The sequence below is a fragment of the Dipodomys spectabilis genome, unplaced genomic scaffold, assembly GCF_019054845.1.
Source record: "Dipodomys spectabilis isolate Male_0828 unplaced genomic scaffold, ASM1905484v1 ptg000146l, whole genome shotgun sequence".
In the NCBI taxonomy this organism is placed as follows: domain Eukaryota; kingdom Metazoa; phylum Chordata; class Mammalia; order Rodentia; family Heteromyidae; genus Dipodomys; species Dipodomys spectabilis.
The window spans coordinates 777,759-794,776 of record NW_024870823.1 but is presented as its reverse complement, the minus strand read 5'-3'; the positions used below and the strand labels follow the sequence as shown (position 1 = coordinate 794,776).

The window sequence follows — 17,018 nt, the reverse complement described above, 5'->3', positions numbered from 1 at the left end:
TATATATATATTGACCCAAATGAGAGAGAATGAGCCAAGGAAATAAAGGATTCTACATTGAACATATTAAGTTTAAAGTACTTATTAGGGCTGGGAAAGTGGCTCAGTGGTTTGCATGCAAACCTGGGTTCGATTCCTCAGCACCACATAAGCAAAGAGAAAAAAAGCCGGAAGTGGCGTTGTGGCTCAAGTGGTAGAGTGCTAGCCTTGAGCTGAAGAGCTGAGGGACAGTGCCCAAACCCAGAGTTCAGGCTCCATGAACGGACCCAAAAAAACAAAACAAAACAAATAAAGTACTTATTAGAAATTCCTCTAGAAATACTGAGGAGGCAATTGACTCTCATAATCCAGAGCTTAGGAGAAGGATTTGAGCTAATGTACCTGTGCAAGTTAGCTGCATATTCATAGTACTTAAGTTCCTAAAACTAGATAACATCACCTAGGAAATGAGAATATATAGATTAAAAGATATACAAACTTTACACTTGGAAAGCAGCTATAGTTTCATCTTTTTTCCCCACCTTTTATATTTACCTTGACTCTATTCACAGAATTTTTTTAAATTCCCCACTTTCAACTTCTTTTGGATATTTCTACCTGATAGTCCGCCATTATCTAATTTTACATCTTTCTCTTCCTCCCACCCAAAAAAATACCTTCTTCCTAACTTTTTATAATGATGTCACTATTCATTGAAACTTTTCACTAAGGTATCATAAAATTCATCATGCTAACCACTGGAGGGAGGAGGCAGGGAGGCAGTTCTGTATGTATGCCAGGACTGGGGCTTGCTCTCAGGGCCTAAGTTCTATTGCTCAAGGCTACTGCTCTACCACTTGAGCCAGAGCTCCACTGCTGGCTTTTCATAGTTAATTGGAAATAAGGGTCTCTTGGACTTTTCCTGCCCAGGTTGGCTTCAAACTGTGATCCTCAGATCTGTCTTCTGAGTAGCTAGGATTAAGGTTGTAAGCCAACAGCACCTGGCTCATACCAACCCTTTTTAAAGGTAAATTCAGACCATTGAGGATAATCACATGCTTATACAGCCATTTACCAGAACTCCTTGCAAAACTGAAACTCAATACCTATTTAAGGACTCTCATTTCCCCTCAAATCTCACAGACACTTGGATACCATCATTTGAATGTCTGTCTCTAGGTATGTCACTACTGGAGTTAATACAGTGTTTATCTTTTTGCAACAGCCTATTTCACTTAGTAAAATGTCTTCTACATTGATCCTTGTTACAGCCAAGATCCAACTTGCCTCAACCTATACTGGAGATTGAACCCAGGGTTCCACATGTGAGGCAACTGCTCTGCCACTTGAACCACATGCCTAACCCTTTTATTTTATACTTTATTTTTTAGATAGGGTCTTACTAACTTTGACCTGGCTGTTGTAGAACTTTTCATTCTTGTTCTGTCTCCTTAGTATCTGTGGTTACATGTAACTACCACCACATCTACCTAGAATTTTCTTACTTCTTAGTAGTCCATTGTGTGTGTATCTCTTATCATTTCATTTACCCATTCGTCTATCAATAGGTAAGTATTTGCTACATTTCAGGTCATTATCATCGTACACCATATAACTAGACTTCATATCTATATTCATTTCCTCTCATTAAAATCCAGTCACTTAAACTACTACTTTCTTTCTTTTTTTTTTTTTTTTTTTTGGTCAGTCGTAGGGCTTTAACTCTAGCCTGGATGCTCTTCAGCTCAAAGCTAGACCTCTACTACTTGAGCCACAGTGCCACTCCTGGCTTTTTCTGTTTATGTGGTGCTGAGGAATTGAACCCAGGGCCTCATGCATGCGAGACACGCACTCTACCACTGAGCCACCTTCCCAGCTGTAAAAATACTACTTTCAAACACAGTTCAGCCATACACCAGTGGCTTATGCCTGTAATCCTAGCTACTCAGGAGGCTGAGATCTGAGGATCACGGTTCAAAGCCAGCCTAGGTAGGAAAGTCCATGAGACTATTATCTCCAATTAACCACTAGAAAACAGGAAGGCTGAAGTGGTAGAGCGCTCGCCTTGAGCTGAAGAGCTGAGGGACAGAGCCCAGGCCCAGAGTTCAGGCCCCACAACTGGACCCAAAACAAACAAACAAAAACAAAAACAAATACCTTAAAAATAGAGAAGAAGAAAGTCATATATAAACTCACCATGCTTTAACTGAAAAATGTTATCACTTGAATTATTTTCATTTTCCAACTGTGAATATAGGTTTATATTGCTTCATTTGTATAGCAGTTATCATAATGTACATGTAATTTTATATACTTTAGGAATTTAACATTGTATGAAAGTTTTTTATTACCTTGTCTCCTTAAAAGGTTGTTTTACTAGCTTCATAGTATTCTGTCCTTCCATTCTCATTCAGGAGTACATTATAGCATTGTACATGCGTCTTCCAAGTCTTAATACACCATATTTCCTTCCCAATGCCCAGAGAACTGATTAGTAAACTAATTAGAATGTATACTTTTACCACTTTAACCCTACCACTGTTTATATATCTTCTGGTGATTAAGCAACCAGTAGTACATCAGAATAAGTTTCTATTAATACTAAAAACTCTGGTCTAATGTTGTAAATTTAACACATGCTGTCTACATCTAGTTCTCTTTTACCTGTATATCTATAGCTAGATTATTACCTATTATATGTCTAGTCATTTTTCAGCCTAAGTTATACCACATCTTCTGGATCAGTCTTTATTTATACTATTATTGTATATTAAATTTACAGTAATTGTTTTTATCCCTACAAGCAACATGTATCATATTCTTTTTAATGCATGATAATTAAATATGAAGTTGAATAGAAAAACTAAAGGCTCTAGAGATTAGATATTTAGCCACTGTCCCACAAAGAGCAAGCAAGACAAGATTATTGTCAAAGTCAAGATATTAATATGTTATAACTAACAGCAAGAAATACTTAAGAACTCAGTGGTCTATTGTACTTGCCTAACATGAACAAGACTAGGGTTCCAACACCAGCATTATAAAAGAGGTGGGGGGAAGGTGAAAGGAAACAAATTTTCAGTATTATTTTAATTTTTAATTTTTGCCTTAACAGAGGCTTGAATTCAGAGCCTTGGGATCATTTAGCTGCTTGCTAAACCATGCCTCTAGTTCAAGAAATACCTTTTAGCCGGGTGCTGGTGGCTCACGCCTATAATCATAGCTACTCAGGAGGCTGAGATCTGAGGATCATGGTTCAAAAGCCGGCCCATGCAAGAAAGTCAGTGAGACTCTTATCTCCAATAAACCACTAGAAAACTGGAAGTGGCACTGTGGCTCAAGCGGTAGAGCGCTTGCCTTGAGCTGAAGAACTGAGGGATAGCGCCCAAGCCTAGAGGTCAAGCCCCACAACCGACAAAAAAAAAGAAATATCTTTTAAATTAAAATCTTTTAAACAAATACTCATAATTATTACAAATATTTTAAATGTAAGTTTAAGAACATGTCATAAATCTACCTAAGGAAATACTATTTTCCAGAAGTATGAATAAAGAAAAAATGAGAACTGTAAATTCACAGGCCAGCATGTTTACTGATTCCAAATCTGGGAAGGGTATCTTAAGTCTTCTTCAGCCTGGCTGGAGAAGAAATGTCAGGCAACCATTCTTCAGCTCAGCTAGAGAAGAAATGACTCAATTCCCTTACAGCTGAAGTCTCTTTTATTAGGCAGGGAGAGTGAAGTCAGGCAGGGCAGGAGTCTGGGGTAGTTTGTCATAGGAAGGGAGCTGGATGGGAACAGGGGAAGGGACTCTTTGTGCAGATGGAATCTTACCTTGTGTTATAGGGGCTTTTTTAGAGCATCTTGTTGCCCAATGGTATGGCCCTGAGTTCACAGGTTATCTTTTTGTTTAGTATATATTTTTTATTATAAAGATACTGTACAGGGGCTGGGAAGGTGGCTCAGTGGTAGAGCGCTTGCCTTGCGTGCCTGAGGCCCTAGGTTCGATTCCTCAGTACCACATATGTAAAAAGAAAAAAAGCCAGAAGTGGCACTGTGGCTCAAGTGGTAGAGTGCTAGCCTTGAGCTGAAGAGCTGAGGGACAGTGCCCAGGCCCAGAGTTCAAGCCCCATGACCGGACCCAGAAAAAAAAAAAAAGATACTGTACAAAGAGGTTAAAGTTACATGAATAAAGTAATGAGCACATTTCCTATCGAGCATGATTAACTCCTTATTTGTTTTTCCCCTACCATCCCTTTCCTCCCCACCTCCCAAGCTCCTCCCCCACTGAGTTGTAAAGTTCATTTTCAACATAGTGTCTTATACATCTCATCATTACAGTGGATCAACCTGTATCCTTATTTCAGCATTTTGTTATTTCCCTTCCCTTCCCCAAATTAAAAAAAAATGTATAAACAAGATGCAAGGCACCAAAATCAAATACAGTGGAAACAGGGGTTATACCATGGGGGAAGAACATACAAAAGAAACAAAAAAAAAAAATCACATAGTACATAATAAATACATTAAAAACAACAGCAAGAAAGATAAAACCTCTTGTGTCCCTATCTTGGTATTCATTTCACTAAGCATCATCTTATATGGTCATATGTACATAGCTTTTGACTTTTTCTGCTTGCGGCCATAGGATATGTTTGGGGAAAGAGGGGGAAGAGATATGATCCAGCAAAGTCTATAGCAAGAGCAGTTCTACATATGAGGGGGTGGGGAAGTTAGTTAAGTCATTTTTCATCAGTTAACAGAATCTTTTAGCCAAAAAAAAAAAGAGACCTTTATAGCCAGTGACTCCGAAAGACTTCATCTTGTTCTAGGATGTATCTCAGTGGTAAAGCACTTCTCTAGCATGCATGAGGATTTAGGTTTCATTCCCAGCACCACAAGAGAAAAAAAGAATTAATACCTCTTTTCAGAGACATTCTATATCATCATTTCCTTTAGATGAACAGAATATTTGCAGTTTCTTGACAAAGCCAGTAAAGATAATGTAAGAGATTGAGATTTTATATGGAAAATAAACCCAAGACTTGCAAAGCTAGAATTTTGTCCTAATATTTTTTACATGATGCTATAGTTAGAAAACACAGAACAACTTTTATTGAGTCAGTCTAATTTATCCAGAGTCATCTTAATAGAAATATTACATTTTTAATATAATCTGTAAACCCTATATTTAAAAACCAATTTTATGTTTCATATTTTTTAAAAGTACATTTTCTAATTGAATGTTCCTCTTCCTTATACCCAAGTAACCAAGGCAATTAGCTTAACTCTGTTGACTTTCTTTTAGGGTGATAATTAAAAGCTGTTTGGAATAGGAATATATACTTCATTAGAGTTTATAGTCTGATTTTTCTCCCTTTTTTGTTATGTATCTGGACAATCTGAGTGTTCTAGGGTATGTACACTATGGCAAATTGATTTCTGATCACAACTACTAAATTTTCTAGAAACAGGAAAAAGAAAAATGAGTCTGAGAGTTCATAATGTAAGAAAAATTATTATAGAGACAGTGTAGCCAACTGACAGGACAGTTGGTATCAGAGTAGTACTTTAGCAGATCTTCATCAAGCAAGAGAAAAATTAGTACACATCTAATCAAATAACCAAAAGCAAATAACCAAAAATAACTTTATTCTGATGACAAACAAAGTAAGTATCAATTAACTTTGTGTGAACAACCAAAAAGGATCATAGCTCAAAAGAAGTGCTAGATCTACTACTTCATCATACACAAAGCCCTCAGAGACTTAGAGAATTCAATGAAGCTCAGTTTGACCAATATGACAATACTGTTAGCATGTCTTTTTCTCTGAGTCTTGATGGTACTTCAATGACTGTCAAAGTCCTCATGAAGAGACCAGAAGAGACACCTGTTGATCAGACCAAGTTGGATATATTTAATGTTTCTAAACATGGGAAACTGTCATCTTGATAATGTATAAGAGGAAAAATTTTTTACCTCCACTCATCTGAGTTCTTAGATGCAGCTCCTCTAACAAGAGACAGATTAAAAATTTTAAAGAACGGAATCTGTGAATACATACACATACATGGTAAGATGTCTTCAACAAAAAATAATAAATTCTTAAAGTAGCAATAAGATTTTTTTTTTAAAGCCTGAATCTCTGGTGGCAGCAGCCTTTATCTGATGACAGATAAAGGATAGTTAGTAAAGTTTGTTGTAAAGATTCCTCTGGTGCCATTCCTCTGCTGATAAGGGTCTTCTAAAGCTTTCTGCTTCTGGTAGAAAGGGGAGGAGGGGCTTGTTTATAAACTCATGTTCTGCTTTTAGGCAAATGAAGGGAAGACAGAGCTTTGCTTACTTTTTTTCTTAATTGCCTGCAGCTCCAAAATCATCCTTTAACAGTATTATATGGGGTAACAAATTCTGCTACTCTTCAACAGAACCTCAGTATCTCAAGAGAAAGTTATAGAATTGCTTAAAGAATTTTGAGAATGCCAGGTGCCTGTGGCTCATGCCTGCAATTCTAGCTACTCAGGAGGCTCAACTCTGAGGATGGCAGTTCAAAGCCACCTGGTTGTGAGACTTGTCTCTAATTAACCACCAGAAAAGGCCAAAAGTGGCATTGTGGCCCAAGTGGTAAAGTGCTAGCCTTGAGCATACAGGATCAGGGACAGTACCCAGGCCTGAGTTCAAGCCCCAGGACTGACAGGCGTGCACGCACGCACGCACGCACGCACGCACGCACGCACGCATGGAATTTTGAGAACTGGTTTAAACTACCTGGAATTTTTTTTTTTTGTCGGTCATGGAATTTATAAAATAGATGATTAGCTAGAACAAGTAGTCTTACCTTTTGGAGCACCACAAGACTGTGTAGAGTTCATGTTAATCAATTGCCCATGGTCCTATTTTGGAGTATATAGATCTGAATAAGCTTGTGTTAAAAATACTTGGGGGTTGGAAGCATGACTCAAGTGAGAGAGCACTGCCTAGCAAGCATGTGGCCATGAGCTCAAACCGCATGTGTCATGGTACAGTTTACCAGTTGATTTATATAGCATAAGCAAAGAGCAGTTTTAAAACTTTTAAAGAAATTCAGGCTGGGCGTTGGTGGCTCATGCCTGTAATCCTAGCTACTCAGGAGGCTGAGATCTGAGAATCATGGTTCAAAGCCAGCATGGGCAGGAAAGTCCATGAAACTTTTATCTTCAATAAAGCACTAGAAAACCAAGTGGTGCTGTGGCTCAAGTGGTAGAGCACTCACCTTGAGCTGAGGAGCGCAAGGACAGCTCCCAAGCCCAGAGTTCAAGCCCCACGACGGACAAAAAAAAGAAAAAAAAAGAAATTCAAATAAAAAAATAGTGAATGCCTAGAATTGAGAATTTAAGCTGTTAATATGAAGTTATAGACAGATTGATAACACAGTAAATGAAAATGAGGGGTAAGAAAGAAATTAAAATGTTCCTGGGCCCAGCCCAATGTCTCATACCCCTATTTCCCAGTTATGGAAGAGACAGAGATGGGGAGGATTTTGGTTCAAGACTAGCCTAGGCAAAACATTAGTGAGACTCCTATCTGAACCAATAAGCATGCATGATGATGCATGCCTATAATCCCAACTATTCATTAGGCTGTAGGGAGGGGCATCATAATTCAAAGCTGACCCCAAGTGAAAGAAGAAGAGAGTAAAGAGGGAGGCTAACTGAAAAGAAAACCAAGAGAGGACTGGAGCATGGTTCAAGTGGTAGGGTGCCATCTTAGCAAGCTCAAGGCAAGTTTAAGCTCCAGCACTGTAAAAAAAAAAAAAAAAAAAAGATTGTTGTGAATAACTGAAGTATTTGGGAAGAGAATGGACAGCAAAGAGAACAGCAAAGAAGATTCAAAAATTGAATATTTGAAAACTGAGAAGATAGTAGTATCATTGATAATACCAAAAATAAAGTTTAAAAAAAATTTTTTTTTTGGTCCGGTCGTGGGGCCTGAACTCTGGGCCTGGGCGCTGTCCCTCAGCTCTTCAGCTCAAGGCTAGCACTCTACCACTTGAGCCACAGCACCACTTCCAGCTTTTTTTTTTTTCTGCTTATGTGGTGCTGAGGAATCGAACCCAGGGCCTCATGCATGCAAGGCAAGCGCTTTACCACTGAGCCACCTTCCCAGCCCTAAAGTTAAAATTTAATATGTGGTATATAACCCAAGTTTCAGGGTTATTTTGTTTCATTCTGTGGTTTTCACTCTTGTATATTTTAGCTGTATTACTAATTCCCAACATGATTGGAAATAAGATTCAGTTGTAAAGAAGAAAACTTCCGTTTCTGTTCATATTTATATTAGTATCCAGTCTAACAATCTGACACTTAATTCTGTGTTTTCCTTGGAATTATTTAAAATGAATTATAAATCCCACACCATCATTTAACTAGCTATTACTTCTTGTCCATTTACAGATAAATAACTCATCCTTCAATGATTCTAATGATTGTTATTCCCAGAACTGTTTCCAACAAAATAACAGAAAACAAAATGGGAACGAAATCATCCCTATACAAAGAAAACCTTATTTACTTGGTAGTCAATACTCAAAAGAAAAAAATAGCCGGGCGCTCGTGGCTCACGCCTGTAATCCTAGCTACTCAGGAGGCTGAGATCTGAGGATCTCGGTTCAAAGCCAACCCGGGCAGGAGAGACCGTGAGACTCCTATCTCCAATAAACCACCAGAAAACCGGAAGTGGCGCTGTAGCTTAAGTGGTAGAGCGCTTGCCTTGAGCTGAAGAGCTGAGGGACAGCGCCCAGGCCCAGAGTTCAAGCCCCACGACGGACAAAAAAAAAGAAAAAAAATAGCATAAAGACAGAGTATTCCTTCTAAAGTAGCTTGTCTGATGAAGTTAGAGATCCAACTTTTCCTTTATAAATTATAATGACTTGCCAGGCACTGTGGCCCACACCTGTCATCCTAGTTACTCAGAAGGCTGAGATGGGAGGATCAAAGTTTGAGGCCAGGGCTGGGAAGGTAGCTCAGTAGTAGAGTGCTTGCCTTGTATGCATGAGGCCCTGGGTTCGATTCCTCAGCACCACATAAGCAAAAAGAAAAAAGCCGGAAGTGGCGCTGTGGCTCAAGTGGTAGAATGCTAGCCTTGAGCTGAAGAGCTGAGGGACAGCGTCCAAGCCCAGAATTCAGGCCCTATGACCGGACCCAAAAACAAAACAAAACAAAGTTTGAGGCCAGCCCTGGCAAAAAAGTTCATGAGGCCATCTCAACCAATAAATGCTGGCATCCATGTATCACTGGTTTTCATGTGTGGAGACAAGAATTACTTAAGTTTGTTAGTCTCAGAAACAAAACATTTGTTTCTCTTAGCAAGGTTTAATTTGCTTTTTAATGATATTGATCCAAGTTCAGAAAATAAAATTCTAAAAAGCTTAAAAGAAAAAGAAAAGGATCATTATTCTCTTTAGTCCTGAGAATATCATGTCTCACAGTCTCTACTTCAAATGTTATCATTGAAAGCTAAATTGGAAAACTGGGAGAAAAAATATAGTTGTTTTATTTAGTTGGACAATAACCAATTACTAGGATGTAGAATTATTGTCAAATTAAGCTGAAGCTAATATGAACTTTAACCTGTTGTTCAATCATAATTGAAATTTCTGGTTTTTTGTTTTGGGTTTTTTTTTTTTTTAGCTCTGTAGGGACATTTTCTCATTCTTCTTTACTCCCAATACTTATTCAAAGATCTTTTGAGCCTGTACCCTCCTACATGCCTGATACTGTTGCAGGTGCTAGAAGAAAAATAAAAATATTTTTTCTATTAGAAATAGACAGCATTGTCTTAAGAAATTTATTGGTTATGGGGTTTTTTTTTATTTTTTATTTTTTGGCTTTGTAGCTGCTAAATCCTGAAGATGACCTCTTACCAGGAAAGATTCGAGACAGCAATCGTTCAACCCTCCTAGCAACAATTCAGGAACATGGTTACCCCACAATCAACTTGGGAATTGTGGGAGACAAGTAAGTATGGCATTTTATTTTGGAAAGTTATATAAATATGAAGTAGTAGAAATTGCTAATTTAATTTTTACAAATTTAATACTAATTTTTTTTTTTTTGTCATGGGGCCTGAATTCTGGGGCCTGTGTTCTGACTTTGCGCTCTTCAGCTCAAGGCAAGTGGTCTACCACTTGAGCCACAGCACCACTTCCGGCTTTCTAGTGGTTATTTGGAGATAAGAGCCTCACGGACTTTCCTGCCCAGGCTGGCTTTGAACCATGATCCTCAGATCTCACCCTCTTGAGCTAGGATTATAGGCATGAGCCACCAGTGCCTGGCCATAAATTGTTTTTTGTATCTTTATGTAACCCAAGTTTCTCCTAGTTTTATGCAATTACAAATAAAAAGGAATGCACATTGACTATAAACACTACTGTAAGAGCCATATTGTTCCATCTGCCAAATTACCTCAGCCCTCCAGTGAATTCAGCAAACATTTCTGGAATCTCCAGTGGTGTGTTAATCAAAAGAAAGTCTCTGCTTTCTAACCATCCTGCTCCCATGCAACATTGCTTGGCCCTTTCTTACCAGACGCTGTTTCTATGTTACTAGAGAAGTCTCTTCTTTACTAACACTCAAACATCAGCCTGGCTGATCATTCTGAGTGATACACCAAGATGCATCAGTCACCATAGTTGCCTCCCTCTCTTACTTACTTAGCACTACCTTGTCACTTGGTAAAGCTCATTGTGCAGAGATCCGTGGATCAAATGTACTTTTGAAGAGGCTTTGCCCTACCATTCATGAGGAATGCTCTCACAACCTACTCTACCAAAGCCATCTTAGATATAAAGTAAACACACTACCAACCTTCCACACAAACAACATCATACTAATAGCTCTCAAGGACTTTTCTTCCTCCTGATTTTTTTTTCCTCTTAAGACATTAGAGAAGTTGTTTGGGGCATTTTAAGCATCATTTTTCATTTGTATTAGTTTAAATAAGTTCAGAATTAAATAACAAATGATCTTAGAGCACATGCTGATGAAGCCAATGTCTTAAGTTGCCCAGTATGAAGGTCCTTTTGGTATTTTTGAGACCAAAGTCTTACTATGCAGTTCAAGCTGGTCTAGAACTTGCTTAAAATCATGATCCTCCTTCCTCAGCCTTTCAAGTGCCTAGGCTACTATACCCAATGTTGTATTTTATTAAAAGTGCTTAATATAATATACATATTGATAGTACCTTATTCTAAAGCCAGAACACTATTGAAAGTCTCTCATGATGGTTTAAATTGTATGGGAGTCCACACTCTTGACTTGTGCCCACATTTCCCAATAATTAGTATTAGTATTATATTTAACTCCAAAACATATCTTGAAAACAGCATAAAGAACAATGAACAGACACAGAAATAAACAGCTCAGCGAAATGTGAAAATGTCTACTGTATATACTTTTATTTGATAGTAATACCTAATATCAAACAGAACATTTTTAAAAGAGATTTATATAAATTTAGGCTTCTTCAGTCTAGAATGTTTTACTTAAAAAGCCCAGAATGAATGCTTTAGAACACAGAGGTGGGTTGTGGGAGGAAAGAATTTATAACTATTCTCATGAAAATATGTACTAGCAAAAGAAATAAGGTACATTTACTCTATAGCTTGTTGAGACTCTGAGTGTTGCCTCCTCCTTCATTCTACCTCTTCCCATGTAGCCCTTCGCTAATAAGAGCACATGGTATTATTATACAGAACTTTCTGGGAGAAACTCTCCAGGGAAACTAGCAGAATCATAGGGAGAAACTCTTCCCTGTGTTTAAAGCAAAGAAATAGCTCAAGAATGCCCTCAAATACAGATTTTGCATTTCTAAGAAACTCCCAGTTGATAGGAAGCTGCTGGTTTGTAAATCACAGGAAGTAGCAAGGTTGTAGACAATTGAACCACAGGTCTGGTATAAATTTTAGATCAACCACTAAAACAGATAAAGATCCTGCCACTAGGCTAAAGAGTAACAGTTCTATTCTTGTTCTCTTAAGAGGCTTAGATGTTGGGTGTAGTGGCTCTCACCTGTAATTCTAGCTATTCAGGAAGTAAAGATCAGGAGGATCATGATTTGAGGCCAGCAAAATATTCATCAGATCGCATCTCAGTCGTCAGGTGGGGGCATGTACTTGGGATCTCTGTAAGGCAAGAAGCATAGGTTGAGGGTTGTAGTCCAAGGTCTACTCTAGGCAAAAAAATTGATAGATGTAGTGATACACACCTATCATCCCAGCTTCTTCAGAAGTGGAGATAGGAGGCCAGTGGTTTAAGGCTTATGTTTAGCAAAAATTAATGAGACCCTATTTTAAAAACAAGCCAAATATGTTGATGTACACTCAATAAGTAGGTATAAGAAGATTATAGTGCCCAAGGTCAGCCCCAGGAAAAGCCCAAGACCCCATCTGAAAAAAATAAGAGTTCTGGGTGCATGGAGTAACTGGTAGAACTTTTATTTAGCAAGCATTATCTTGCACTCAAAAAAAAAAAACTCACTATTCAGATTGAGCCAAGTACAGATATTACATAGCCTATCAGAAGAACAGTAGCACTGTGGGCTGGAATAAGAAAGTTTTATAAATATGCAATTCCAACAAGAATTTGAAGAATTAGTAAGATTTAGACAGTAAAAGAGAATGTGTAAATTCAAATTATTTTTTTAAAGTAACAAAAATAAAGAAGTATTAAAAAAGAAAAAGAGGCTGGGTGCCAATGGCTCACACCTATAATCCTAGCTACTCAGGAGGCTGAGATCTGAGAATAGTGGTTCAGAGCCAGCTGGGGCAGGAACGTCTGTGAGACTCTTATCTCCAATAAACCACCAGAAAACCAGAAGTGGTGCTGTGGCTCAAGAGGTAGAGTGCTAGCCTTGAGCTGAAGAGCTGAGGGACAGCGCCCAGTCCCAGAGTTCAAGCACCTTGACCAACAAAAAAAAAAAAAAGTAAATGAATAGTTATTCAATATGATTACGACAGAAGGAATACAGGTAACTTAGTAGAAAATCAAAATCAAATGTTTAAAAGGGCTTAAAATCTAGATGGAATGCCAAAAATCAGTTAAATAGGAAGCAAAAAAAGTAGTTTAGAAATTTAACTGAGATGAATCAGATGGGCTAATGATAGACACTGGATAGAGAAACACTAGAAATAAAAAGAACAATATATATTGTTCATTGTTTAGTCAAGTCACCAGAAAATCATGTTTACCTGTAAGGATTCCTCAGTCTTATTGAAAATTCTATTACGCAGCAAATCAAATGGCATCTGATCTTGTATTTCTAACAAGCTCCCAGTTGATGTAAGGTTTAGGTCCAAGGAACACAGGCAGTATCAAGGTTATAGTCAATTCAATCACACATCTGCTATGAATCCTAAGTCACCCAATACTGACTTAGAATATACATACTTAGAATATACATATTGGTTATTGAATAATATTTTATATAAATTAAAAAGAAAGATCAAATCAAAAGGAAAATGTGAAGGCTACTACATAGCACTAAACGGTATTAGCACTGATTCATCTTCATCAAGATAAGACCACCTTGATGATTTATGTATGTAAGCACCAGTAAAATGCCTACAAAATTTAGCTGCTAGGCCACTTCATCACAATTTTATATCCCTAACTAACAACACATTATTTCTACATCTTTATCTTCCATTTACAGTATATGCTTTCTTTGCTTTTGAAGTTCTCTATCTTTACTCATTCCCTAAATATGTTTCCATGGCTTTCTGTCCCAGTCTTTAGGCCACTGACTCCCTGTCTTATGTCCCTACCCTGAATATTAAAGTAAGCCAAAATATTGCAAATTAGCACAAATTTATGGGAGTTTATACACTTTCAAGCACCATCTCATTTAGAATAGGGAGAGGAAATGAGGAAAATTCCAAAGGAATTTAGGCAGCTTTTAACTTTAAAAATTAAAGAGAGCTGCTCTCTCAGGCATAAACAGATGTTCTTACTCATTTACTTCTTGAATATAATAGGCATTTGTTATGATCCAAATACACAATCCACTTGGGGATTTTTTTTAAATAAAGTTCCCTATTGACTTCATATTATTCCTAAAACTGGATTCAACTAGTAAGCTTTTCTAATTATATCTTAGATGTGAGTTCAGCATTATAGCTTCCCAACTGCCAATTTGTACCTTGCAGTCTTTCAAGACTGAAAGGTTGGGAATTCCTCATAATGAAATTCTCATAATTTCTTTCTGGAAAACTGCATCCACAGAAGCCTGCCCCACCAGAATCACGTTTGTCTTACTTGGCTCTGTCATAGATTGGTGTTCTGGATCTTACCTGCTTACTTTTGATGCTGCCAATTTGTAAAGCTGCTTTTTCACATTAAAGCATGAAGTCGAAGATTAACAAGTACTAAGGTAGTAAATTAGTTCTTACTAAACTGGCACATTCAGCCAGAATTATCAAGATAGATTTCACAGTATTTGGGCAAAGCTAGTATCTTACAGCTTCAAACTTATGACCCAAAATTGTCCTAACTTCTTAGTGCCTACCTACTGTTCTTAAAGAATTTTCTAATCAGTTTTTGAATCAGTATAATGTCTGTGTCTTCTGATCATTTATCAGCAAAGTTCTTTATTCTCTATTTCTCTTGAAAGAATATTCTTCCTACTCTCAATGAGAGACTTTTTCAATGGCTGATTACTCAACACCAATTCTGACCATTGTCTCACATGTATTTTAATTTTAATATACTTGCTTTCATTTTAATATTTCCAAATTCAATAAATTATTATATAATTATATAAATTATACATTATTGGGACCATACTTTCTTATCTTTTTTATGGCCAGAAAACCCAGTGAAACTGAAAATGGCCAAAATGATGGCTATATATTATACATAATTTATTTTACTCATGAAGTAAACACCCAACAGCCTTTTGAGGAAATTAGTATGTCTCAAGCTATCTTTTGTTTTGTGGTATGATTAACTGCTACTATTCTTTAATCTACAAAATCCTAGAAGTTTTTCTAACTGTATAGCTGTCATCCTCATTCAACTTAAAATGGTACAGCTTGCAGTTGGTATAACAGATGAAACAGAAAACTAATTAGCAGCTGCTGTCCATCTGTGTATTTATATTAAATATTTTAAAATAAAAATGCATTTACATTCTGAATACTCTGAAATTTAAAATACTAAACTTGGGTAAAGGTTCTATCTTGGTCTTGAATTTGAAGAAGACTTCATGGTAAAACAAAAAGATTTTTATGCTAGAATCAGGATCATAGTCATTTAAGGCCAGAGAAAATTTTAAAAGGCAAAGGAGTCTTAATGAAGTGGGATCTCTATGCAGTCAGACTTGCTGATTTGCAGAGCCAGAAAAAAAGTCATACTTTGTAGAGATTTTAATGCTCCCTTCACAGGGAGTATATATAGTTTTGAGAAAGTCATATTCATCCTGTTAGGTTTGAGATATATTTCTTGCTCTTTTTTATACCTGTCTGTTAAATTTGTGCTTCTCTGACATGAGATTAAAATTCTAGGCAGAGTGTTACTATTTTTATTGGTGCCATCTCCCAAGTTGAAGAGGAATGTTGTGGTTTCTATTTTTTTCACTTAATATTTCTAACACGCAAAAGGTAAGAGGAAGAAGAGTGTGATCTACAAAATAGTACCATATCACAATCCTCAAGCCAATTTTCCCTTTTTTGGTTCAGTCTATATGTGTAGAAGAAATAGTCATTGTTTATGTAACTATTATATAATGTTATAGAACTGTATTGTTTCATTATTTCCATCATCTTGATCCATTATGAACTGATTTTGCAACTGGTGAGAGATAGGGATCTAATTAGGGTTGAAACATGTGGATATCCATTTTTCCCAACACTATTTGTTGGAAACAACATATATTTTTGACACTTGGTTGAAGATCAGATAGCTATAACTATGTGGGTTTATTTCTAGGTTTCCTTTTCTCTTCCGTTGGTCTATGAGGCTGTTTTTTACTAAGGCTCTTTAGTGTATTTGGACACCAGTTTTGTCATACCTGCAGTGTCATACCTCAGGACTGCTTTGGCTTTTCAGGGTCTTTTATGCTTTCATGTCAGTTTTAGGATTTTTTTTTCTATTTCCATGAAGAATAGACATTTTTTAAGCTATTATGAATGGGACTGGTTTCCTAATTTCTTTTTCAGCCTGCTAATTACTTAGTGTATAGAAAATTCATTAATTCTTTTTCTATTAGTATCCTTTTATTTCTTTTTCTTGCCTTAATGCTCTAGATAAGAGTTCAGGTGCTATATTGAGGAATAACATAGAGTGGGAACCCTGGCATAGTTCTTGAATTTAGAAGAAATAGCTTCAGGTTTTTTTCATTTCATGTGATGTTGATTATAGGTTTATTGTACACAGCCTTGTTTAAGTTGAGCCATGTTCACTCTATTCCTAATTTCTTCAAGACTTTCATCTTGAAGCCATTTGAATTTTATTAAAGACTTTTCCTGCATCAATTAAAATAACCATGTGATTTTGTCCTTTGTATGCAGAGTATTGTGTTATTGGTTTGTGTATACTGAACCGTGTTTACATCCCTCATGTGAAACCAATATGATTGTGATATATGATCTTTTGAGTTGTTGAACTCACTTTGCAGGTATTTCACTTCAGATCTTCATGTCTGCGTTCATCAAGGAAATTGACCTATAATTTTCTTTTTTTATTGTGTTGTTATCTGGCCATGATTTCAGGGTATAATTCTACCTTCATGAATTTGGCAGTATTCCTCTATTTTATTGACTAGTTTGAAAAGCATTGGTGTCAAGTTCTTCCTTAAAAGTCACATTCACATCCTAGCTACTCAGGAGGCTGAGATCTGAGGATCACAGTTCAAAGCCAGCCCGGGCAGGGAAAGCTGTGAAACTCATCTCCAATAAACCACCAGCAAAACAGAAGTGGTGCTGTAGCTCAAGTGGTAGGGCACTAGCCTTGAGCTAAAGAGTGGAAGGACAACATTCAGGCCCAGAGTTCAAACCCCATGACTGACAAA

The 17,018-nt window shown here is 37.0% G+C and overlaps 1 protein-coding gene across 2 annotated transcripts in view; it reads left to right on the top strand.

The window, feature by feature from the left end:
- The window catches only part of Gphn (gephyrin), a 392,152-nt gene that overhangs the window by 339,480 nt on the left and 35,654 nt on the right, over window positions 1-17,018 (top strand). For both annotated transcript variants that reach the window (XM_042691808.1, XM_042691809.1), the window contains one exon: window positions 9,849-9,970. In XM_042691808.1, coding sequence (XP_042547742.1) covers window positions 9,849-9,970 — 122 coding nt within the window. The remainder of the gene's footprint in view (window positions 1-9,848; window positions 9,971-17,018) is intronic.